The sequence below is a fragment of the Garra rufa genome, chromosome 10, assembly GCF_049309525.1.
Source record: "Garra rufa chromosome 10, GarRuf1.0, whole genome shotgun sequence".
NCBI lineage: Eukaryota > Metazoa > Chordata > Actinopteri > Cypriniformes > Cyprinidae > Garra > Garra rufa.
This window is the reverse complement of record NC_133370.1, coordinates 34,655,649-34,682,307: the sequence shown is the minus strand read 5'-3', so window position 1 is coordinate 34,682,307 and position 26,659 is coordinate 34,655,649. Positions and strand designations below refer to the sequence as shown.

Genomic DNA, 26,659 nt, shown 5'->3' with positions numbered 1-26,659 from the left:
ATTTGACAATGAAGATACATTTGAGATATTATTTGAAACACTTTTAATGTGCAAAGTCATGCAGTTAAATCTTATAAAAATCTCCATTTATCTCTTAATCAGCAGCAGTGTGATTTATGAATACACAAACCTGAAGCAATCTGACGACATATAATCTGAAACACCCCACTGAAAAATGGTTGATAAAAAAACAAGAAGCACCTTTTAATCTCTTTATAAGTACACCAAGAATCATGACTGATGATAAACATTTCATATTGTTTTTAGATTAAAATAAAATTTTAACCATATCAAGATGGTTTTGACTAGACATGCCTTAAGAGGACAAACTAGGAACCCAACAAAGCAAAAAAACAAACAAAGATCAATGTTTTGAACTTCCCAGTGTCATTTACAAGACTCACTCTTGTAAACATTCAGATCAGTAAGGGCAAGCTCACACTACAGTACTGTAAGACTACCTCAATTGCTGTGGTTTACACTACACAACGTAACATTCATATGGTGCACAAACACAAAAACAATGGTCAAGAGGTAGTCCTGGCCAACAGAAGGAAAAAAAAAAACATTTTCTCATATAAATTCATGCAAGTGATAAAATTTTTTCGTGTATACCATCTAGACAATGGCTAGATAAGTTCCACCGTGCCATTGCATCACGCACACACTACAAGATCACATAGTGATATCAAATAATATCAAAATAATCCAGCAAAAGTTGTGTAGTGTGTGAGCTTGCCTTAACACTTCACAATAAGGTTAAATTAATTAACATTAGTTACTAAATTAGGTATCACAAACTAATGAACAATTTACAGCATTTATTAATCTAGGTTCATGTTAATTTCTAAATATTATTCTAAAGTAATTCATGTTTGTAATATATTAAATTCTACAACTTGAGATGCTAAATATGTATTTGTACATCTATAAATTAACATTAACTTAGACTAATGCTTTAAAAGTATTGTATTGTAAATGTAAGTATTATAACAAATTTAACCTTATTGTAATGTTACCTTCAGATCATAGATAGTCTGACCATTTCCAAGTACAAGAAATGAGACCTTTTCACCCACAAGCATCAAACTAAAAAACACACACTCACTGGCAACATGCATATCAAGGCATTGGATTAATATGTCAATTTCAAAATGGCTCTTTTATGGCTCTTTTTGCTGTGCTCACGTGACAAACATTAAAATACGAGACTTACACAACCACAGTTAGTGGCAAGTGCATTCCTTAGCTTTCTATGTTAACATCCAACAATGGATGCAAAGTTAAAAGAGCCATTTGCTCCTTCATAACATCTGAAGGAAGTGTAAAATAAACATGATCACTGATCAATTGTGTCTGACAACAAAGCACAAAGACACTAAACTAAGAAGTGAACGTTACTCCTTAAGTTCTTAAGTTGAGCCTGAGCAGTAATTCCTCATGGTTTTGATTCTACCTTAGTTGTGAAAAAGAACTTAAGTATCAAAGCAGCAATGAATATTGCCATGAGCCTTTTTTCCAGCCACTTTGCTACCAGCATTGTAAGCTCCAGCCAGATTCACAATGGCCTGAAGTGCTTTAGAAGACATCCAAGAATCCAAATGTTGTCACTAGCGCATCTTCATTTCTCTTCAGGAGTCATTGGTGTGTGAGATCTGTTTCCATAACAGTGTCTTGAGGTTGTTGAGAATAAGCGAGTGCTCCATTTCCATCTGCTCGGCTGAACCTTTGAGAGCCATGCAGGCATACAGCTGCTTCTCCAGCTCTTCCTGTAGATGGACCGGAGCACCTCGTAGGAGGTAATCCTTCAGTGCTCCGCAAGCCCTGGCCAAGTTGGGCTGAGCAACCTCAGCCATGCAGCGGTGTTCTGCACGGTCGCACGAAGTCCTACAGTCCACACCGTAGACACAGTCCTCGTCGTCCTCACAGCGCTGAAGGATCATGGTCTGTTTGAAGGCCTCCTCAGCTACTACGCGCCGCCCGTCCACCAGCCTGAGGTCATGGCGATCGGTGTAACCGAAAGTACTGGCTCTCATGTCACACATTAAGAAGCTCCCAAAGGTACCATGAAAGATGTCTTCTATAAGTTCTAGCAAGCCGATAAAGATTTTGGCCTTGCGGGGCCAGGAAGGCGTGAACCACTGGTCCATGTTTCGCCTCATGCCCGCAGGAATCCAAAGTTCCATAGGCCAAGGCAGGCTGAGGCCGTACAGAGGAGTGTGAGGCACCCGCTCCACCACATACAGGTCCCCGCAAAAGCCCAACAGTCTAGGTGTGTGCTCTCTGTCTTGGAGCACCACTGCCAGCAGAACCTCATTGAGTTGCAGCAAAGCCCATGCAGACTTGGCTTCTGGGAGAGAAATGTGGCCGTCTTTATTGCTGTCTGCCGCTGAAAGAATCATGCCTACCAAACTGGAAAGATTGGCTTGCTCGCCAACTTTTGCCTGTAGAAACAAAGAATTTGCTGTGATTTTATGATTTCATACAAATCCTGCAACTGATGTTAATTGATTTCAATAAGAAAAAGAAATGCGGAAGCCCATAAGAGTGTTTTCAAACTAGCAGAGAATTTTCGCAGGTCCTTACACTTAGTTGTAGCAGATTGAACGCCATAAAACATTATACGCCTTAAAGGGTACTAGAAAAACCTACTATAATTAAAAATTTTGGGAATGGAAAGACAAGAATCATGATATGGCTTAATGTGACAATCTTCAGTGAATAAATATGAGCTGCACATTTCAAGGTCAAATGCCTTGATTGTAGTCCTATGTTTTTTTTGTTTTTTTTTTTTCCGGGAATGTTCACGTCATAATATTCCTCATTTAAATAATTCCCAACTAAAGCATAAGTAAAAAAACATGTACAGGGGTGAGGCCTTGCTCAATTGCGTTAAGCCTGGAATACACTACACAATTTTTGCTCAGATCTCCTGCCAATTTATAGTCTGGAGATGTTGAACCTAGTTGCCCAAACTCAGAGCCAGTCTACAGATTTGAGTTGACAGATTCCACAGAAAATTGCATAGTGTATGATGGTCACAGACTCATGTATGATATGTTCAGACTATTTTAGAATTTGTCAAGCATCTCCTAGCAACAAGATGCACATTTTTGCATGAGTTCGTTGTGATTGGAACAACTTTACACGACTGAGGATCATATACTACCAGACTTTAGTGTATGATGGCCAGTTTTCCTTTGTCACTATTTACAAAGTCGAAAAGTGTACGATGCCTAGTGTTTTAAAAATTAGTTCACATTTTAAAAGTCGTGTAGTATATTCCAGGCTTTGATGATAAATGTAACTTGAGATGACAAAAACAAACATGTTTTGTTTGCTGTGATCATAGTAATCGCTGTGGTCATAGTAATCAAGGCATGAGCGGCAAAGGGGATGAGGAGCAGCAGCTCATTTGAATGTAAGTGTGAACAGCTATTGATTACATGATTTGGTAAAATTGTGAGGCCCTGTTCCAAATGGCTTTCACTTCATGTGAACTTGTGGTCCTGTGGACCTAAAACGGCCACCGTGTACACATTCTCTAATTTGCCATTTTTAGTTTTACAAGGTGCTTTTTGGGGCTAAACAAACACTTTAAGGTGAATTCTCTACACAAGTAACAGACCTCTCTCTGGTGAGATTTCTGTGGCTTATCTTTAAAGAATTGAGTGCCAAACAATGCAAACAGTGCTGTGACCAGGACCTTTAATGAGTGCTAACTATTTTCTAAAACCAAAAAAAAAAAAAATCATCCAAACCTTCAAATGACTGGAAACCATCTCTTTGAACTTCTCTACAGAGGTTCCTCGAGTGGGTTTATCAAAGAGTGCGACCTCTTTCTTTGGCTCCAGCTCCTCTCCCAGCTCATAGTGCAGGATGTCACTGAGTTGACACTTGATGACACCATCATGATCACCCCAGCTGCCTGTATAGACCTGAGAGCAACAGAGGAACACATTGCCATCATGACAGTACTGAGGAATGCCCAATCCTGCTCCTAGAGGGCCTTCTTCATTCAGAGCTCCAACACACCTGCATAAAAGTTTCTAGCGATTCTGAAGATCTCTATTTAGCTGGTTCAGGTGTTTCATTAGTGCTAGACACTTTTTTCTTGAAGGTGTCTTCCAGGAGCAGGATTGGATTCTATTTTAGGGCCTGTGGCTGTGTGTGTGAGTGTCAAACCTGATTATTTGGCTTGGTGGAGAGGCACCTTCCAAAATACAGTGAGCTTTCTTCACACAGGCTGCTACAGGCAGAGCCATCAATAATACCTTTGCTGTATTTTTCACACTGTTGGAAAGGGAAGATCCATTTTTAATGAGAATGTAAGTGACATTCCATCAATCAAGTAAGCATTACTAGCATTACATTAAGATGTTGTATAATGGTTTAAATAAAAGATAAACATTTTGCACCACATTGCCAATAGATGGGGCTATGGGGTTCGGTAGTATATTAATGTTTTTTCCATCTTATTTAAGTGTTAAATTGATAGGTTTACCCAAAAATGTTGCCATCATTTGCTCACCCTTATGATATTTCAAACCAATATGACATTGTTTCTTCTAAAACACAAAAGATATTATGCAGAATGTTTAAGCTTTTCTTTTCCACTTCAAAAAATGGTGCATGATTACTTCAAAACTAATTTTACTCAAGATACTGCTAGTAAATTTCACAAATAATTACAAAATATTGACATTAAAATTTGAAAGCAGAAAGACTGATAGAATATTTTCTTGTAAAATGTACTACAATAATTGACATATACAATAACTGGTTCATATAGAACATAGCACATTCTATATTCAATGGAAGAAGGGAAAAAATGTGTTTAGAACAATATGAGGGTGTGTTTTTTTATTTTTATTTTGTAATGTCACTGTATATTTTTTATGTTTTGCAAAAATAATCCATAAATAGCTGCTAATAAAATTCTATACTGTTTTGTCTAAATTAATAGTAAATGAAGACACTAAAAATTAAAAACAATACATTTACCCCATTAAATTATTAGACTGTTAAATTATGTTTTTAAATATTAACTTTAAATAAGCATTAGATGATTTTAAGGTAATTTAAATGTAAAAATATGGGAAATTAATGTATCCATTGAATCCCACTGTCAAACAGTGTTGTACTCACAATGATGCTCTTGCATTCTCGTCCTCTGCACAGCTCAGTGTAAGTTGAGTACTGCACATACACAACCCAACTGCCCACAAACACAGCAAGCCATGTGAGAAAGAGATACTTTACTCGAATATAGGACAGGCGTGCCTGAGGGAAAGGAAGCAGAAAGTAAACATAAGCCCAAGTCTGTGAACTTTAACACAGTCCATGCTGAAAGTAAACATAAATCCTGACTGAACTTGATGTCAAGTGTTTACTTATAGTTTCACCCTGTCATATTTTAAAAACAGAAAAAGAGGCTGAAACAACATTCATGTCAATACATGTCATACAGCAAGTTAACGACAACAGAAAAAATCCCTGCTAAAACATACCCAAAGAAATACAACCACTAACAGTGAACAATCCACTTATTTGCTAACTACCAGCCAATGGGTCATGAAATGAATAGAGCCACAATCTGATCGCATTTAAGTAAAGCAAGGTCAATAATAATTCGCTACATTAACTAATTTTAATGAAGTCACTATGACAGAAGGCCTAGAGGATGTTTCTTTCTGTTTACTTGCACACAAGGCCTTTGAACTACAAATATACCACTTTGAAGCTTGAAAAGAAATGAAAAGCATGATGTTACTGCAGTGACCACAGCTTTACCATATCACTTTGAGCAAATCAAACTTTACTGCAGTTTAAAGTGATCCTTCAGGGGGCATCCCCATATAGGGTACAAGAACAGCCAGGAGCTGATTAGATATCATTCTAATTCTAATATGATGATTTTGTGCTCAAGAAACATACTATCAATGAAAACAGTTGTGCTGCTTAATATTTGAGAAACCATGACACATTTTTTCTGGATTCCTTGATTAACAGATTTAAAAGAATACTTTTAATTTTTTAAATGATTTTTTAATTATTAAATACAAAAATATATAGGCTATTTATTTATTATTAAAGTGTTTACTGTCACTTTTGATCAAATTAATTTATTATTGCTAAATAAAAGTAAAAAAAAACTGAACAGTAGTGTGTTATTAGCGTGTAAAATTAAAGGCATACTTGTTAGCTAAATTAGAACATATTCCACAACAGTTAGTCAAAGGTATTATTTAATTACTTTGCAAATGCTGTAAAACATTATAAATCTTCAGGTTAAGCTTAGAGATTAAACACCAACACTTCCAGTAATTTTGTTCCTCTATTCATTAAAGGTTACATAGAATGGAAAACTGTGTTTACCTTGACATAGTTGAATAATAAGAGTTCAGTACATGGACATGACATACCATGAGTCTCAAATACCATTGTTTCCTTCTTATATAATTCTGGTGTTTGCAAAAGACCACCGAAAAATAGGTAAATTCCAACATAACACGTTAATAGTTACGCCCCAAACATTTGCATCGCCCAATCATCAGTAACTTCAGTACATCAGTAAAATAAGGCGAGCTACTGAAGGGACATGGTTAGCTTAATGCTAGCGCTAGCCTGTTACATTGCAGTACATAAGATTTCACTTACCACATGAACAGAGTAAGGAGAGATGAGTGCACTGATGATGGCGAATGATTTACAGATCCTGAGCAACACTAAAGCATCAAAACTTGTGTGGTAAGTCCTTCTTACATTATACTACTTCGCTGCAGTATACGTTACACAGAGCACATGCGATCACAAAAGAGAGAGTAAAATGTCGCGGATTCAAAACAGCAGATTCAACAAACCGCATATTAAAAGCGGCCGTAATTAAATATATATTTCCTCCATGTGTTTCCTTACAGCTGTGTGAGAGCGAGCAGCTCTGTGAGACAGCCAATCAGAGCAGAGCTCCTCATTAATGTTCACGAAGCTTCCAAATAAGGCAATAACAGAGCATTTCATTCTAGGGACAAATCCTAGGGTTGTAAATGGACCTGTAAAACAGTTTCTGGAGAATTTTTGCTCTTTTCTATGCCATATACCTTCTATGTAGATGTCAAAGAACAATTTAAAATATTGTTTCAATGCATTCTATGGCACCTTTAAATCTGTTAAAATGCAAACTGTGAAATTGGGGTTAGTTTTTGCTTTTTTCCACTTTGAAACAAATGACCAGCTACTGGGGTTTATGGGCTCTGCTTTAATATTTGTGTTAGGTACGGGCTATGTGCTACATTTTATCAAAATGTCATGCTTGGGTTGCCATGTTTGAAAGTTCTTGCACTATCTATGGGCAAATACACACAAACTGTGGGTGTACTGTATGTAGTGCAGGTCCATGTAAATGAAGCAGAGCAAAGGTTGATGCACTACATTTGTTAGAAATAGGTCATTACGCTTTAGGCGTCCGAGATGTCTTTCCTCTGTGCAAAGTATAAACTCAGCCTGTGCATTTGCTGTTTGGATATTACACCAGCAGGTGCTATCAAAGTACATCTGGAAGTACAATGAAATGATTACAGACAATTACGGTTAATAACTAGCTATGATCCAGTCTGTGTCAACTCAACCAGAGGTCCTTGGCCAAAAATTTTGATTTTAATATTTATTTCTGGTGAAAGAAACAGACAATTCAAGAAGAAAGCCTAAATATTAAATTTCACGGATGAATATTTACTAAGTAATACACAAAGAATACAAAAAAAGAAATCAATTGTAAGAGCCATTTTGTCTTTACTTTAAATTTTGTCATGTAGGTGTGTATTCAGTAGGGGTCACTACTGGGTAATTGGTTACAGAATACAGGTGGGAACCTTCTCTCAGGTAACAGGTGTTGCTGGAGGGAGGGTGCACAGTTTTTTCACTGCTACGCTATGCTAGTAAATTTGTATTGGTGATGGATTGGAAATGTTTATTTATTGACTGTGTTTGGATTCTTGCTTACTTGGAAATGAAGACCAATCACAGTAACTCAACAAAAAACAAATGTGGGTCACTTTGTATACAACTATGACAATCAGACATGTGTTCTATGCAATTGTTTTGATAGAAGGAAACAAGATACATTTTGATAATGTCTCAACATCATTTGTTCTTTAGACATTCCTCTTTAAAAGACCCTCTATATATAACCCCCATATACTGTATAACATACATGAAATCACTTTGTAGCAGATCCGTACAGGTGGAGCTGGGGAAGGTGGAGGGTTTCTGAAGCACGCTGCAACTGCAAGCTCTAGCCAAATATCTGAATGTTAAGCAGCAAGCTTAGTGGCTGCTGCAGGCCCGGCTCCAGAATTAAATCACTGACGGTGCTTCTTAAATTAATGAGGGTGCTTTAACCTTACATCAATATATAACCCTTCATATATGTGGCATGCGTTTATAATTACTAAAAAGCGGTCACTGAAAGAAACAGAGCAGCTGCACCATGTTAATAATGATGTGATTATATCAGATTGAGTTAGAATTTGGAAAAGTTAAAAAAAGAGTTTCATGACAGACATTTGTGTATATACAGTGCCACTTGAGAAAAATTATCCAGTGTTACATATCTGTACTTTGCAAAAAGATGTGAATCTCTTGGGCCGTTTCTCAATATGCGTTCTTGTCTGTACTTGTGTTCTTGTGGACTTGTGAAACGTCATCAGTTGTCGCCCAAGTACTGTTCCAATTCAAAGTTCACATCTAGCAAGTACAGTTCAAATCCCCGGATGTGTTCTTGCTCCGCCCCTTTAATCAAGGATGCATCAAGAGACTTGTGCGAACTTGAGGCAGCCATGTATCCCAGAATGCATTTCGCACCAATCAGCGAGAGTTAATGGCGGAGGAGAAAACCTGCATAATTTTCTAAATATTACTGTTATTGTGTCATGAAATGTAGGTTTAAGAGTATTTCAGGCGAGAATGTAGTTGTTTAAAACTCAAATCTGCGGTTTATTTACAAAGACAGCACCTATTTGAAAATTTGTTTCGCCGGGTTCAGAGATGAGAGTTCCAGGCGAACACCGGGTGCTCAGTGTTCACGTATCCCGCAGAGAGAGCCTCACCACGGCTAGTCCTTCTGATGTTTTCCGCTGGTCCCGATGTCTCTGTAGTGGTTAAACAAGAGGTATAATTCGTTTTCGGTAAATCTAACAGCTAATTTTTGGTCTCGTGAATCTATTATTTATTCCAGGTCATATCATTTTGACTGAGGACAAAGTTTTGCTTCATAAATTATTTATCAATCGTAATTCAGCGCTGACTTTTTAGCATGCATTTGACCGAATTGTCTGCTTTTGTCTTTATTTCCGATTACATAAGTCTCTTATACTTTATACTTATACTTTTATAATGGCTAACATTGTTCATTAAAACTGACATTTAACAAAAATGCAGAGTTGTGCTTGTCATGTTTCATTTTATTATAGAAGATGTAACTAATTAAAGTTGTATTATACACAGTGCACATATAGCTTAAATCACATTAATATGTTTTATTATTTTTAAAATGAGTAAGAAAAGAGAGTTGTGGTTTATATTTGGAAGAAAACAAAGAGGCAGTGGTGTTTGATATCACTTTCTTTTATTGTATTTGTAACGTGTTGCATGAACCACATTTTTGTCGCTATTAATATGTTTACCGTTAAATGAAACAGAAAAGAGGCAATGCTGTTTGATATAAAATATTTCGTTTCACTGTAATGTTGTAAATTCCCTGAACTATGTTTTTGCAGCTATTAATACGTTTAATTGAAAACGAAAAGTGGCAGAGTTGGTTGATATCATATTTCGTCTTATTGTAAATCCATACAGTGAAGCAGTGAAGATAGTAGAAAAGGCGAGCTGACTGACGTTATCAAGTACACTGCTGTTCCATTTGCAGAATTACAGGACTTGCATCCTCACGTCCTCGGGAGTTCGTACTCCCAAGTCAAACTTCCAAGTCTGAACTACGAAGGACGCAAGTCCGAACTTTGCGTAATTGGTATTGAGAAACGGCCTTGGATTAGCAGTTAATTTAAAGGAACACTCCACTTTTTTTGGAAATAGGCTCATTCTCCAACTCCCCCTGAGTTAATAAGTTGAGTTTTACCGTTTTGAAATCCATTCAGATGTTCTCCTGTTCTGGCGATATTACTTTTAGCATAGCTTAGCATAGATCATTGAATCCTATTAGACCAGTAGCATCACGTTCAAAAATGACCAACGAGTTTCGATATTTGTCCCATTTAAAACTTGACTCTTCTGTAGTTATATCGTGTACTAAGACCAGCGGAAATGTAAAGCTGCGGTTTTCTAGGCCGATAGGATTAGGAACTACACTCCCATTCCGGCGTAATAGTCAAGGAAGTTTGCTGCCGTAACATGGCCGAAGCAGGCGCAGTAATATCACACAGCACATGTGGAAATGCTTACTTCCATCAACATATCCAACGTGACTTTGGTATTGCCATTCTGGTATTGCCATCGATAGCAAGGGTCGATCTACCTGATGAGGAAGTGGCATGTGTCGCAACATCTGAGGACTTGCAATGCTGCATCCTGCAGTAGTAGATTTTTTTTCCGGTTTGACAAAATAAACTGGAAAAACGTCACACGCCGAGTGGACCTAATGGCCAGCTGTCGCAAGAGTAAGTTAATCCTGCAACCACTACAATATATAATATAAAGATTTTGAATGCATACTGTCAGTTTGCATTTTCAGGCTTATTCATGATGTACACTTTTACTCAAAACTCACTTTAAAAACACCACCGACTGTTCGCAATAACTTTCTTTTGCAATCACACGTGGAATTTGGTCATAGCAAATACTGTAAGCCAACTGTTCGCCCAAACCTAGTCGCCAGGGGTTGCATTTCACAGGTAACGTTAGCCAACAACAATAGCAATTAGTCATGTTACACTTACAGCCATGGGCGATGCTCCTCGTTGTCCTGTCTGTACTCTGAAGATTGTTGGGATGGCCGTGTCCTTTAGACGCCGTGCTGTAGTACCGGTAAAACTATCCAAATAGTCATCCGGTTCAAAATGCTCGGAGCAAACACGCCATTTCTTGATCGTTTCTAACGGTATTTTGAGATCTATGTTCAGAGCAGCTTGCCATTGATTCATTAGTCGGAATTGCTTTTTTTTTCGTGGGAATTCAATGAAACATGGTAGTAGAGTACGTCTTCGACTTACTATCACAGCCCCTTACAATGCAATAACCATAGCTAATCGCACACAGGTAAATCCAGCCACTAACAATTTACCAGCTGCAACTCTGACAGCTGCAACAACCGGAGTTACACAAACTTAGTGCCGGTCATATTGGAAGTTACCTAGCTACCTAATTTCAGGCGCTGTGTGTGATATTACTGCGCCTGCTTCGGCCATGTTACGGCAGCAAACTTCCTTGACTATTACGCCGGAATGGGAGTGTAGTTCCTAATCTTATCAGCCTAGAAAACTGCAGCTTTACATTTCCGCTGGTCTTAGTACACGATATAACTACAGAAGAGTCAAGTTTTAAATAGGACAAATATCGAAACTCGTTGGTCATTTTTGAACGCGATGCTACTGGTCTAATAGGATTCAATGATTTATGCTAAGCTATGCTAAAAGTGATATCGCCAGAACAGGAGAATGACCGAATGGATTTCAAAACAGTAAAACTCAATTTATTAACTCGGGGGAGTTGGAGAATGAGTCTATTTCCAAAAAAAGTGGTGTGTTCCTTTAAAGGTGAAATTACAGTACATCTGTACACATGTGTTTTCAGTTAGTCCAATGACTATCAAATGTCAGTATGTGACCTGTTTTATTCAAAGAACAGGGATCTATCAAAGTCTAATCATGTTTGTGGAAGTGAATCATGTCACGAACGCTAGAAAAAGTTAAAAAACTATCTCTAAAGATTTTGGACTCCACAAATCCATGGTCAGACAGATTCTTTACAAGTGGAGGAAATTCAAGACCTGCGAGGTTGCAAAAATTCCCACTTCTAAGTAACTTCTAAGCAACTAAAGATCTTTCTCACATTGGCTAATGTTAATGTTCATAAGTCCACCATCAGGTTTAATGGATGGATGAAACCAATATTGAACTTATTGGTTTAAATGAGAAGCTATTATTTTCAGAGAAAAGAACACACTGCATTCCATCTTAAGAATCCTATCCCATCTATGAAACATGGTGGTTGTAGTACCATGGCTTGGGCCTATTTTGCTGCATCTTGGCCAGGACAGCCTGCCATCATTGATGGAACAATGAATTCTGAATTATACCGGCAAATTCTAAAGGAAAACATCAGGACACCTGTTTAAGAACAGAGTCACAAGACAACGTGGGTCATGCAGCAAGATAACAACCTCAAGCACACAAGTCATTCTACCAAAAGAAGGTTTAAAGAAGAACAAAGTTAATGTTTTGGAATGGTTGAGTCAAAGTCCAGACCTTAATCCAATTAAAATGTTGTGGAAGAACCTAAGCAAGCAGTTCATAGGAGGAAACCCACCAACATCACAGAGTTTAAGTGGTTCTGCACTAAGGAATGGGCTTAAACTCCTACATGTTATTGTGCAGGACTAATCAGCATTTACAAGAAACTTTACCTTCAGTTACTTCAGCAACAGGGGACCACACCAGATACTGAAAGCAAAGATTCACATACTTTTGCAATGCACAGATATGTAACACTGGATAATTTTTCTCAATAAATAAATGACAAAGCAAATATTTTTCTCTCACTTGTTTAATTGGGTTCTCTTCATTTACTTTCAGGACTTGAAAATCTGATGTTGTTTTGGGTCATATTTATGCAGAAATATAGAAAATTGTAAAGGGTTCACAAACTGTCATATGTAAGTAATGTATGTATGTAACACTGTGTTATGTGTTACACTAACACAAAATCAAAACTCTGAAATGTAGGTAATTTGACAGAATAACCCAAGTGAGAAATCATTTACTTTGTTTTACTACCACAACACAGCAACACTGACCCAACCAACAGACTGGGATGATTGCTACCTGTGGACCAATCATATTACTTTTGCAATTATGTCTGGTGCTGCAGTGCATAAATTATGCACACTTCAGCTTTAAGAATGTGAGTCGAAGTAGGGCTGGGCAATTTGGCTTAGAATCAAAATCTCGATTAATTGAACATTTTAACCCGATTACGATTAATGAACGATTATTTTATTTATTAATAAAATTATATTTAATTATATTTATATAATAATTATTTTTTTGCCCTCATAGTTCACTGACAAGTTTTGTACAGTAAATATGTTCACATATTACAAGCGAGAGATTTTTGGATGAAGGGTGCATTACTTGATTTTAAAATAATTGAAGGAAACACACTATCTACGATCTATGATTATTAATTGAACATCAGTGTTGAACAACTGAAATTAAAGCAAGCATTGCTTAAAACGAAAAGTCACATTTTTCTTAAATTAGTGAAAATAAATAACTTGCACTATTGGAAACAAAATAAATAATTTTCAATGTTTTTCATATTAAAAGTAGAAAATAAGCAGTATCTCCTCTAAATAAAATTACTCTTGTATATCCTGTAAATACTTTTTACTGTATAAATACTGTTTAAGCTCTCCATCGACATGTCGGCAGAATAACGGAACGGAGCGCTTGCGTTTTTTAAAGGGAAAGTAATTGAAATAATCTTCCTGGAAAAATTTTAACGATTATAGGTTCTGAATGTCGATTTCGATTATTTTTCGATTAATCGCCCAGCCCTAAGTCGAAGCACTAGAAGACACATTATGTGGGCTTGAGGTACCATTGCTGTAATATAGCAAGCTCAGATTTTATTTACTTGCCCAAGTCAGAAATCCCAGTCACTCTTTATAGGAGACTGCAATACAGCTGGTAGGTAAATATTGGTTTCCTTCAGACATGATTACAGGTTAGTTTCCCTGCAGGCTTTAAAAGTTCAAATTTGAATAGTCTGGAAATGTTCTTCCTTGTGACTCGTATGTCATTTAACCTGTCATTATATCTCTCATATGATAATTGGAAATTCAGACCTTGCATAACTTCCTTTTCTGTGTTTATGCTAGGACTTTACATTTCTTTATTTTTCTTTAAGTTATTATGCTGATAAGATATTGAGAGTAACTAACTGGATTGGGAAAGAAACACAAGTCGGGACTCAAAATGTTGCCCCAAATAATACCAGATGAAGCAGTTTAATACCAGACAAAGCTGTTTTCTCCTTATTTACAGAGTCAACAAAAAAGTATGTCATGTAATAAAGTTCAGACACTGTGTAAACCTGTAGGTCTGGCTCCCTTTGCACTGAACAACCTGTATCACCAGACTGAAAACATCTTATTAAACCTCTGAAAAGGTTAAGAAGTTAGTTGCTACATATTTTAGCTTCAAATCATATGCATATAAACTCATAGAGAAGAGGTCCAGGAAAAGCTCCAAGAAAAACTCTATTCAGATGTGTCTGATCATGATGAGATGAATGTGAGGCAATAAACTGAGAACAATGCCAAAATTCCAGTACAAATGTCTCAATGGAGCTTGTTTCAGACTTCGCTCCTTGCGGCCAAATCACGCTAGTCTGTGTTTTATGAAATGGATAGGTCAGTGAGGACTATGAGGGTTGCGTCTAAGTATAGAGGTGCAAATCTACTACCAGCTCAAAACTCCACAGTACTCTGAACAATGTTTCCTCTTAACCTTCCCAAGCACTATTCAGTGCAAAAAAAAAAAAAAAAAGAGTTCCAAAAACCACTGTCTGGCTGCTGAAACAGCTTAATTAACTGATTTGGCTTACAAGCAGCTTCATGTCATGATCTGGGCTGTGGGGCTTCCTCTGTCACTGTAAATTAGAGGGTCTGGATCCAGATGCAGGGTAAGTAGATTTTAATATAACAAAACACAAATAAACATAAACCAAAAAGGCCAACACGGCACAATATGACATAAACTGAAACACAAAATAAACAAGATCAAGAACAGAAGCTAAAGCCAGGAATTCAGGAACACAAATTCACAAAACAAGACACGAGACAATGCAGACATGAATGCGGAGTGAGTAGTGGGATCTCTTATAGTCCAGATAGTGATTGTGAACAGGTGTGCGTGTAATCAGTGATAACGACAAGGACAGGTGAATGCTATCAGAAGTGCAGTGCAGGAAAAGGAAAACAGCGACCTCAGGTGGCTGAGGGAAGCCCCACAGCCCAGATCATGACACTTCAGACCTGAACAATTATCTCAGGAGAAGTTATCTCACACATAAAGTAGCCCTGGGTCCATTTTCAGAAATCAATCTGACAGCCCTATTCAGAGCTAGTCTGCCAGACACAATGCTAAGGAGAACACTTTAAGACAAACCCTTCTGTTATTTCAGTGTAAAGTGTATTTAAACTGGATTCTCTTCATGCTGAGCTCATCTATCTGTAACGCAACGCAAATGGGCCACACCCTATACTTAGATGATCTAAAAAAGATGATATAGATAATTGCTAGCATTAAAATCCCAGAGTACTTGAGTGTCCTTGTGCAGATGTCGCCCAAAAGCTATGCCAATGTAATAAATCACTGAGGTTAAAGTAATCTTTCATTGAAATGCAATTTGCTCTAACCCCACCTAGACGGTGTAAGCCATTTTAAACACTGCTTTAAGGCCCGGTTAACACCAGTGTTACTGTAGTATCATTATTATATTAATGTATTTTTTTGTTAATATTTTGAATTAGGTTTAAAAAAAAAATTTTATGTTTTCACTTTAGTTTTAAACTAGTAACACTTTACAACAAGGTTTATTAGTTAACATTAGTTAATAATATGAACAAACAATGAATGACTGTATTTTTATTAACTACCATTAACATATTAATAGTGTAATAAATGTATAATTATTGTTTGTTCATGGTAGTGAATGTTATCTAATGACACCTTACTGTAAAGTGCTACCTTTTGTCAATATAGTTTTTATTAATTTATATGTATTAGTTTAAGTTATTTTAGTACTTCATGCTAAACTAAAAGAAAAAGAGAAATGTTGCCTTGGCAAGTAGCTAAAGTAAGTATTTTATTTTAAGCCCAAATATTCTAAAGTAGTGACTTTAGTTAGACTAAAGTTGTCACACCGTGTCACTGTTTGGTTAGTTCTCATGGTTTCTGATTTGAGTTCATCATTAAGTTCAGGTGTGTCTAGTTAATTATCCCTGTTTGATCTGTCTATTTAAGTTCCTGTTTGTTCAGTTTTAGTTTGTCGGGTATTGTTAATCTCAAAGTGTGTCACCTACTTTCCTCTGTGTGATTTACCTTTGTGTGTGGATTAATTAAAGTCTGTTAACCTTCATCTTCGTGCATGTTTATCGACACAGTTAGCATGACAAACGTAACGAAAATACTTTTTTTATGGATCTACCTTCGGTTAATTAAAATAACCCTTGTTTACACCAAGGACAATAACGATGAAGACACAGTTTTAAAATCATTCTAAACTTAAAATAATAGCAGAGTCCAAACCATAACACCAACAATAAGGACAGAACGTTGGAATCACATTCAGAACTTTTTTTTTAGCTGATTAATATAAAAAACATTGACAGCCTATCAAAATCCAATCAGCTCAGTCTTACAATAATAAACAGGATGTTATTGTCTGTTGGTGTGGATGCTAATATAGTTATCATTATAGTTATTGTTATAGTTCATTCACGTAAAAAACTGCATCTAATCAATTCTCACTGGATAAAATCAAAAATGCTTTTTTTTAATATCCTGTTTTGCTTAAAAAACACAAAAGTAAATCTGTAACCAGCTGAAAAAAAGAGACATTTTCAAAGTCCACAAATCAATGATCCATCAACTCTAGATGAATCTGATGCCACATGCACCCTGTTTTTACTCATGAACCATTCTGCTGAAACAGCCTGGTGCTTTCCAAACTAGAGTCAGCGTTCCCGCATGGAAGCACCAGCTCTGGCACTGTCAGCACTGAGCTCAAGTCAATTCATCATGTGGCTGATTCCTTCTGATGTAATTCGCTCAACTACACACACCTTCATTTTCTCATTTTTGGTACAGCTGTGAAGTGTGGCTGCCAAGTGTCACGAGTTACAAGAAACTCCATTTTACATCATTTCACTTCAGTTCATGTTCAGTACAACATTCATCATTCTTGTAAGCATTGTCAAAAATAAACATTTTATTAAGGATAATGTGATTCCTGGAATTTTTATTTTCTAATAATATCCAAACAGTATTTCATCGATTTGTCAAACAGTTCAAATTCAGTTTCAATTACAGCCAGCATGAAATCAAAATGAACCCTGTTTACTTTGTTTGCACACACTACTGTGGTAAACAATTACACTGCGCAAGTCAATCCACAGAAGAAAGTTTGTCTTCGTTACGTTGTCAAAATATTTCACAATACTGAAGTAAAGGCAGTTGCAGCTTCCAGTTTACTCTTAACTCAATTGAAATAACTCTGCTTGAAGCACCATGGCACACTAAAGTTTTGGGTTTGTTGGAGTGTTTTTAGGGGCCAAGCACCGAAGGTGCGGTGGCACTAGGGTTGTGCCGATAGACGATAGTATCGTGTATCGACGATAGTCAGAGATATCGCCTGTTGCTGATGCCTTTGACGATAGTTAGACGATTATTATTATTATCCGTCAACAAAGAACTTAACTTTAGCAATGCAGCACAGAGAGTCTGTTCTAGGATGCTTCAGAAACTTGCCGCGGTATAAACACAAGCATAGAGAGGCCACGTCGCCTTAACACACCGCGTGCAGTGAAAATGGGAGATTTTCATCATACAGTATGGTGATAGATTAACTGATACTAACGGGAGTGTTATATAGGGCTGGGCGATTTGGCCTAAAATTAAAATCTCGATTAATTGAACATTTTAACCCGATTACGATTAATGAACGATTATTTTATTCATTTATAAAATTATATTTAAATTTTTTTTTTTGCCCTCATAGTTCACTGACAAGTTTTGTACAGTAAATATGCTCACATATATTACAAGTGAGAGATTTTTGAAAGAAGGGTGCACACACTAACTACTATCTATGATTATTTATTGAACATTAGTGTTGAACAACTGAAATTAAAGCAAACATTGCTTAAAACGAAAAGACACATTTTTCTTAAATTAGTGAAAATAAATAACTTGCAATTAAATTATTTATAAAATAATAATAAATATTAAAAGTAGAAAATAAGCAGTATCTCTTCTAAATAAAATTACTCTTACGTGACTCCACACGCAGTAGTGTTTTTAAAGGCAAAGTAATTGAAATAATTGACCTGGAAAAATTTGATCGATTATAGGTTCTGAATGTCGATTTCGATTACTTTTCGATTAATCGCCCAGCCCTAGTGTTATATTATATTAGCATTGCAGTCATTAGGATAACAGAGGTAGTAAAACCTGGTTCAGGCTGAATTAATTACGATGTATCATAATCGGTCTGTATATAGTAAACAAACATTCATCTCAGTAACATCTATATGCGTTAATTAGAATTACGATGCGATCAAATGGCGCTAAACATATGCACGTGTATTACACGCGGATCACTTCTCCGCATTCAATATGAACTGAACTACAACATCACCTGATGACAAAGATCAGACATACAGCGGTAACATTAAAAGAAAGATTCATTCATTTACATTTATGCACGCATTTACAACTCACTCACTGACTATAGCAGAGAATGAAACCGAAAGTACCTTGAACAACTCCGGCAGAACTACAGTCAGCGCTGTACACGCACAACTTAATCATATGCCAATAGCAAGTCTACCTTTACAAAACGAATAAGGAATTTAGTGCATAGATAATTAATTAAATTAGCACGATAGTATCATGTATCGGCGATCTCTCAGGCTGACGATAGGACGATATGAAAATTGAGCATATCGCCCAACACTAGGTGGCACCTATTGTATCCGTTCTGTTTCCTATTATTATTATTCTTCTTCCGCCGCATGTCTATGGCAGCCCATAGAACTGCTTGCGGGAAAGTTGTATAATTTTGCACACTGATAGAGGACATTCCCAACATTAACCATAGCAAGTTTGGAGTCTCTAACTCAAACTCTCTAGCGCCACTACTTGTCCAAACTTTCACTTTCTTTTTGCTGATAACTTTTGAACCGTAAGAAATAAAATCAAAATTCAAATTTTCTCTGAATCCCTGGGTCATGTCGAGTTTAGTCTCAGCCTCAGACGTCACGCCCACGGAACGTTGGCTAAACGTCTGATGCATATGGTACACTTAACTGGAAACACTTCAGGAATGTCGAAGTCGTCATCTGATTAGTTGAATTTGATCGGATTTCCGGAACACGCGAGTGTCGCGTTTATTTTCGGTCCGCCGGGAAACAAAGCGCAGACTGATTTACTCGAGTTTTGCTAAAAGGTGCTTATGCAGACGCCATTGTTGTTATACACATTTGCGACGTTCGCGTACAAATTACTGACTTACTGCTTGTTCTCCCTCTTCTTCGTTAACTTTCAATGCTGGTTATTTCAGTGACTGACTTGTTGCATGCCCGTCTGTTGTTGTGGGGGCATTTCTACGCCCCGAAACGTGACGCTGAACGAAACAAACTGTGATTGGTTGTTTTACATGTCAGTCAAACGGCCTTATGGGCGGGCCTTGGCCAATGAAAGCTGCCATGAATACCAGACCTTCAGCCGTCAGTCTGAAGGTCTGGCTACGCGAGACTATGTCGAGTTGAATGAACACAAAATTTCAAAAATCGTAATGTTTAGTTTTTTTCTATAATTAATTGTTTGTAAAACCTACTTTTTCAAACTCGTCCTAGACGGTTTGTCTGATTTTCACCAAAATTGGCTAAGATCATCTTCAGACCATGCTGGCAAAAAGTTATGGAATTCAAGTTGATTGGACAAACAGTTCTCGAATAGCACGCTAATTAATTCTACGAAAAGCGTGCAAAAATGGATGTGAGGCCATATCTCCGCAATGCTTTGGAGTATTGAGACCAAACTTGGTGTATGTTATTACAAGTAGAGTTGTGACGTTCGCGAACGAACCGATTCTTTTGAACGGCTCATAAACATGAACGATGGGAGCTGAGTCGCGGCTGGGGGGGAGCCGTTCTTTCTGTCGTTCTTTTTTCCTATGCGTGTTTCACACAGATGCACACAAATTATTCCCGGATGGTCTACTACTTAACTTAAGAATTCGAAGTGCGGATCAATGCACACTCTAACGGCTAATATTGCCCACAACACATTGCGCGGTGAACGAGGATCCGATTAGAACTACAAACACGCATAAAAAATGTTTTTAAAAAACTACAAACATGGCGGATACGCGCTACCAACGGACAGGAAGAGAAAGGGGTTTTTGAGATAACTAATCAATGTGTAACCTAATAAAAAATATTTAAATAATGTTATCCATGGTATATTTCATGTGCAGCAACATTATAAACTTTTATAATGATAGGTTTGGTCATTAACTTTTAAATGCATCATTATGCAAACACGAGCAAAGTTCTCAGCATAAAAGACTAGTATAAGAATGTGCCTCTTCATTTTTCTCTAATACGGTAGGAAATCAAATTAAACGAAATGTAGATGATATTAACTGACAAGGCAGTTTAAACAGTGACAGGATTTAGGTAACTAAGCAACAGACGAAGTAGTATGTCCCAAAGCTTGCCTACTTTTCTGCTACATACTCAAAAGTATGTACATACTTTAAGGGCATAGTATAAGTATGCGAATTTGGACGCAGCAACACACTTTGTACTAAAGGTAAATCCAAAATAGTGATGTCACTGTCTAAGCAGAGGGATGTTGTGCAACCCTATGGAATATAGTCCACACATGACAAATGAGGTAATAATCAATATTTCAGAATAATTCAAACTCAGATATTGGTGTGTGATATCTGAGTTTTAATTATTTGACTACAAATCTCACCTCATAATTCCTACCAGTGATTATTTCCAGGATAAACTGAGATGCCCCCAAACTGGCTTCTTAAAACTGACTAAATATTTAAAAAGAGCCAAAAGAGCCATTCTTTTGAACGGCTCTTTGAAAGGAACGGATCGCCAAGATCCGGATCCCCTCAAAGAGCCATAAATCCCATCTCTAATTACAAGCATGACCTGAGGCTACCTGCAATGTTTCGTCACAGTGCCACCTAGTGGTCAGGAGATATGAAAACTGGCTATTTTTGCTTATAACTTCTCAATGGATTAGCCAAAAATCTTGCAACTGCTCTTGTTAGATTCGGAGGAGCATGCCGAGTCGAACCATATCCAATTTTCCCATGTCAGCCATTTTGGGTGTCGGCCATTTTGAATTAAGATATAAAATGCTGTATCTTGAGAACCGATTAACGTATCATTTCGACATTAATTACAAAAATGTTCGGCACCATGCCCTGAATGTACAAAAAAAAAATTTGGGGCCAGCAAGTTATAACGAAATTTCGAAAAATGCTAATAACTTATGTGAAAAATGGCTTATTGTAATGAAATTGATCTCAAAATATTCCTTGGGTCAGGCCGAGAACATTGATACCAATTTTGCCAAAATTGGCCTAACTTCCTGTCCGCCACTTTGATTATTGCGGAAAACTTACTTTTTCGAACTCCTCCTAGATCGTTAGTCGGATTTTCACCAAATTTGACTCAGATCATCTTCAGACCATGCTGACAAAAAGTTATGGATTTCGTGTCGATATTCGAAACTGTTTTCATTTAACATATCAACAAATTTGCTGAAAAGATGCCAAAGTGCATCTGAAGCTGTATCTCTGCAAAGCTTTGAGATATTTGCACCAAATTTTGTATGTGGCATTGTCACCTCACACTGATTACACCACATCAATTTGGTAACAGAGCCACCTATTGGTCATTCATTAACTGCTAATTTTGAAATTCCAAAAATGCTAATAACTGTAGATTGCATTAGCCTATTGTAATGAAACTGGTCTCAAAATATTCCTTGGGTCATGCCGACAACATAGATGCCAAATATGCCACAGTTGGTCAAACTTCCTGTCCGCCATTTTGATTTATGTTAAAAACATACTTTTTTGAATTCCTCCTAGACGGTTTGTTTGATTTTCACCAAAATCGAGTCAGATCATCTTCAGACTGTGCTGACAAAAAGTTATGGATTTCGTGTTGATAGATGAAACCATTTTCGTACAGCGCCTCTACCAATTTTTAGACTTGATGCCAAAATGATTCTGAGGCTTTATCTCTGCAAAGCTTTGACATAATGACACCAAACTTTGTGTGTGTCTTTATCACCTCACACTAAACACACCACATCGATTTGATAACAGCGCCACCAGTTGATCAAACGTAATAAGCCATTAAATCATATCAATAGGCGTTCTATGTCATTTTTCTGTCGTTTTGACTAAAATCATCTTAAAATTGCTTCCTTTTACATACTGTGGCAATTTGTCTGGTGTTCCTGCCATCCTTAGCTCCTCATTTTCCCCTTTGAGTGCTTGGCCCCGTAATTGCTGCTTGCAGCTATATTCTTCTTATTATTATTTATATATGTGACCCTGGACGACAAAACCAGTCATAAGGTTTAATTTTACAAAACTGACATGTATACATCTTATGAAAGCTCAATAAATAGGCTTTCTTTTGATATATGGGTTGTTAGGATAGGACAATATTTGGCCGAGATACATCTATTTGAAAATCTGGAATCTGAGGGTGCAAAAAAAATCAAAATACTGAGAAAATCACCTTTAAAGTTGTCCAAATTAAGTTCTTAACAATGCATATTACTAATCAAAAATTACATTTTGATATATTTATAGTAGGAATTTTACAAAAAATCTTCATGGAACATGATCTTTATTTAATTTCCTAATGATTTTTGGCATAAAAGAAAAGTCAATAATTTTGACCCATACAATGTATTTTTGGCTTTTGCTACAAATATACCCCAGCGACTTAAGACTGGTTTTGTGGTCCAGGGTCACATATTAGTATAATTATACCAGCGTATATCTATATTCTTTGCCTAGCAAGTGACGTGATTTATTAGTTGCACTAAAATTATGCGTGTTTGATGGCATTTTTGCCTTTAATTTCTGAAAAATGGTCTCTGCTTAAAAATGTGCATGAAACCCAATTCCTGTTTAGTAAGAAAAATGAAAATTCTAAAATCAGCAGAGGAAAGCAACCAGAGAAGAAACTTTTGAAAAGGATTAATGTCACCCAAAACACAAAATCTACAAAGAACAGAGATTAAAGATAAGACAAGCCAAAACAAAAAAAGAATATACACTGGTGAGCAATTACATTATGACCACCCCCAGCCTAGAGCAATGAGCGCACCTACCAAATGGCAACCGAATGGTGCCACGTGTGCAGTTCACAGAGCGGTATATATACCACCAAAGGACCGGCTTTCGGTCAGTAGCGTGTTCGGTGTCAGAATGGAAAAAAGCTGCCAATTCATCTGAGTTTGATAAAGGATGCATTGTGATTACACAGCGCTTCAGAACTGCAATCTCGGAAACATAAGATATCAAAAGTGGTGCACGGATGGCAAAACGACAAACCGCCATCCAGCTGTGTGTCATCTGCATAGATGACAGAGGGTATCGAAGACTGCCGCGCATTGTTCACACAGCGACCGCAGGGGCACAGTGTGACCAGTCTCCAGTAGCTACAACAGTGGTGACCAGAGCAATGTGTCACAAAACACAGCTCATCCCAGCCTTCTGTGTATGGGCCTGTGCCGACCACCCAGCGGGGTCCCCATGCTAAGTGCATGTCATCGCCAACAATGCATGATTTGGGCCCAAGATCATTGAGACTGGACCATGGATTATTGTAAGAAAGTGGCCTGGTCTGGTGAATCAAGATTCCTGGTGCATCACGTCAATGGCGGTAGTGTTATGCTCTGGGCAATGTTTTCCTGGGACACTTTAGGCCCTATTATCGCACAAGCACAATTCCTGACAGCTGTCAGGTATCTGAATATTGTGAGGACCAAGAGCACCCATTCATGGCAACTGTGCTCCTCGCCACTGTTGTGTCACACCACACTGCCAGAATTGTCAAGGAGTGGTTTGAGGAACATGATGCTGAATTTCTGTTGATGCCTTGGCCTCCAAATACACCTGACATGAACCCAAGTGAAAAGTGTGTTCACACTACGTCTTTACCACTCCACAATGTACAGAAACTAGAGGACCTACTGTTGATATTATGGTACCAGATACTTCAGGAGGCCTTTAGCCACCTTGTTAAATCAATGCCATGTGCTGTTTTGTGGGGGAAAGGAAGTCATACAGGTTATTAGATAATTTAATGACTCATTAGTGTGTATACACACACACACACACACACACACACACACACACGCATACATGTACACAAAGAAATGGTGTGCACAATAGTACGCAAAAAAACAGGAACTGGATAGAGCACATTTCATAATATCTTAAATTCCAAACAAGATCCTAGATCCTAGAAACTTGGTGGTTAATATCTTAAATTTAAATTAATATATGGGTCAGTTGTTACTATATTTTTACACCTGACCTTCCAAGTATTCCATATTTAAGGCTATGGTCATGTGAACGAATGGTTTTCATATTTAGTTTGCCTTTTTAAATGACTCTAGTTCCAGTTCAGCCTTTTTTACATGCAAAATACAAACATTTCTGCTCTAAGCTTGGCTTCTGTTTAAGCTCCTTAGTCCTGTTTTGGAGTTGTGCAGGCTGCCATGGCACCACAGACCCAGTTTAACTTCATCCATTGAAGGGGATTAATTTTACAGCAGAGCAGCCCATGGCAACTCGGTCCTCTCAAGGGTAAATGGAGGAATTATTTCCATAAAGAAGAACAATTCCCTCTCCATATGTCTCTGACGTAAAAACATACTTTGAAACCGCTGACCCGTGTGCAAAAGCGAGCTACTGTCACTACGGTTACTGATCAAGACCTGATAGATTCAAAGCAGATTACAACAGCAGTTGCGCCACGTTTTTACCTCGTCAGAAACAAAATTCATACATTGAAGATAAGAAAAAATATCTCGATCAAACACACTGCTGTGAAAATTCATTCTCACCAAGCATTCCCTGGGACGTAGTGTTTATAGTGGAAATAATTCATCATAACAATAACGCATAATAATTTGCAAAAGCATTGTTACCTGAAAGTGGTAAGTCTTTGACAGCCAGGCCCGTGAAAACAGACCCCTCGCCATTGCAGAAATTGATCATCTCAAAAACTGTGAGCTATCCAGAGCAGTCTCAGTATGCCGAATAAGAAAATGAAATAATGTCCAGCGAACTTCAAGTAATTTGACTCGCGCTACACATGACGTGTACGGTGCTCACGGCCATCCGATATCGTTACATATTATTAGACTCCATGAAGGCTACTGTGTAAATTTATATATTAAGAATATTCAAGTCGTCTCGGTTGACCTCAAGCGGCTAACACATTCAAGAGCAGCTGTTTTAAAATAGAAAGACAGCAGCATGTCAAGGGCGCAGGCGTACACAATTTTTGCCGACCTAATGTTGTGCTTTTTCTCTTGAGCGAGCTGTGTGTCATGTTTACTGGCGCCCTCTATTGAACAGCATACACATAAGATATGATTTGCTAATACGAACACCTAATTGTTAAAATAATACAAATGCCAGTTGCAGCACATAAACATGCACAAGTAATGTCTTTACGCGCTGTCTATTGTTTATTGTTATTACTGATTGTACAGGCTGAAAGTTATATTCTTAAAATCTAGATCTTTTTTTTTAAATAATATGCTTTATTTTTTCAACAAATGGCATGTACAAAACCACATTCTATTATGCAACATGAAAACATTTCACATCCATGAACACGAAGGAAAAGAAAAGAAAACGAAGAAAAAAGGAGAGAGGGTACATAAGCATCAGTTATACAGAATATTATACTTTATAGATTTCCATAGGATATTACAATGCAATTTTAATACAGAACATATACTAAGTAAGCACAACTAAACAGTTTTTTTTATGTCAAAATGATAACGGAGCAATTGTTTTAATTGCTTTACTATTTTTAGAATTCGACATTAAATCTAAAAGGAAATCTAGATTTGAATTTTATCTATTGAAAGAGTCTTTTGCTTTTTTGGAAACGTTTTTGTAAGCTATTTAAATTAAATTTTTGCCCAAATTGTTATTATTGAAAGTTATCTTAAAGGTGTTTTGAACTGAAATGTGTTTTATTATACAAGATTAATTATATACAAGCCTGTATATCAGGGTTATTATAGTTAACTAAAACTAAAAACATAAAAATACAAGTTTGTTACTTAAAATAAAATACACATTAATGGAAATAAAATACTTAAAAAATATTTTAATTTAGCAAGTTGCCAAGGCAACAATTTTAGTTTGTACTTGATGCACTAAAATAACTTAAATAAAAAAAAGAAAAGAAAAAAGTAATAAAACATGAAAACACACAACAAAATTACAACAAATGTAAACCTAACTAAATTTAAATAATATCTCAGTGATACTAAAATAGCACTGGTAAAAAGGCTATGATATTTAAAGGAACATATGGATTGTGCATTGTGCC

General features: G+C 37.0%; 1 protein-coding gene across 1 annotated transcript; it reads right to left on the bottom strand.

Annotated features, from left to right (window-relative positions):
* Positions 1–26: 26 nt before the first annotated feature.
* Positions 27–25,601, bottom strand: dipk1aa (divergent protein kinase domain 1Aa). Its single transcript, XM_073848589.1, has 5 exons — positions 25,236–25,601; positions 5,149–5,283; positions 4,186–4,293; positions 3,762–3,938; positions 27–2,444 (listed from the first exon to the last, which is right to left on the bottom strand). Exons 1-5 carry the CDS (start codon positions 25,287–25,289, stop codon positions 1,632–1,634), a joined length of 1,287 nt encoding a protein of 428 aa, XP_073704690.1. The 5' UTR covers positions 25,290–25,601; the 3' UTR covers positions 27–1,631.
* Between the last annotated feature and the right edge of the window lie 1,058 nt (positions 25,602–26,659).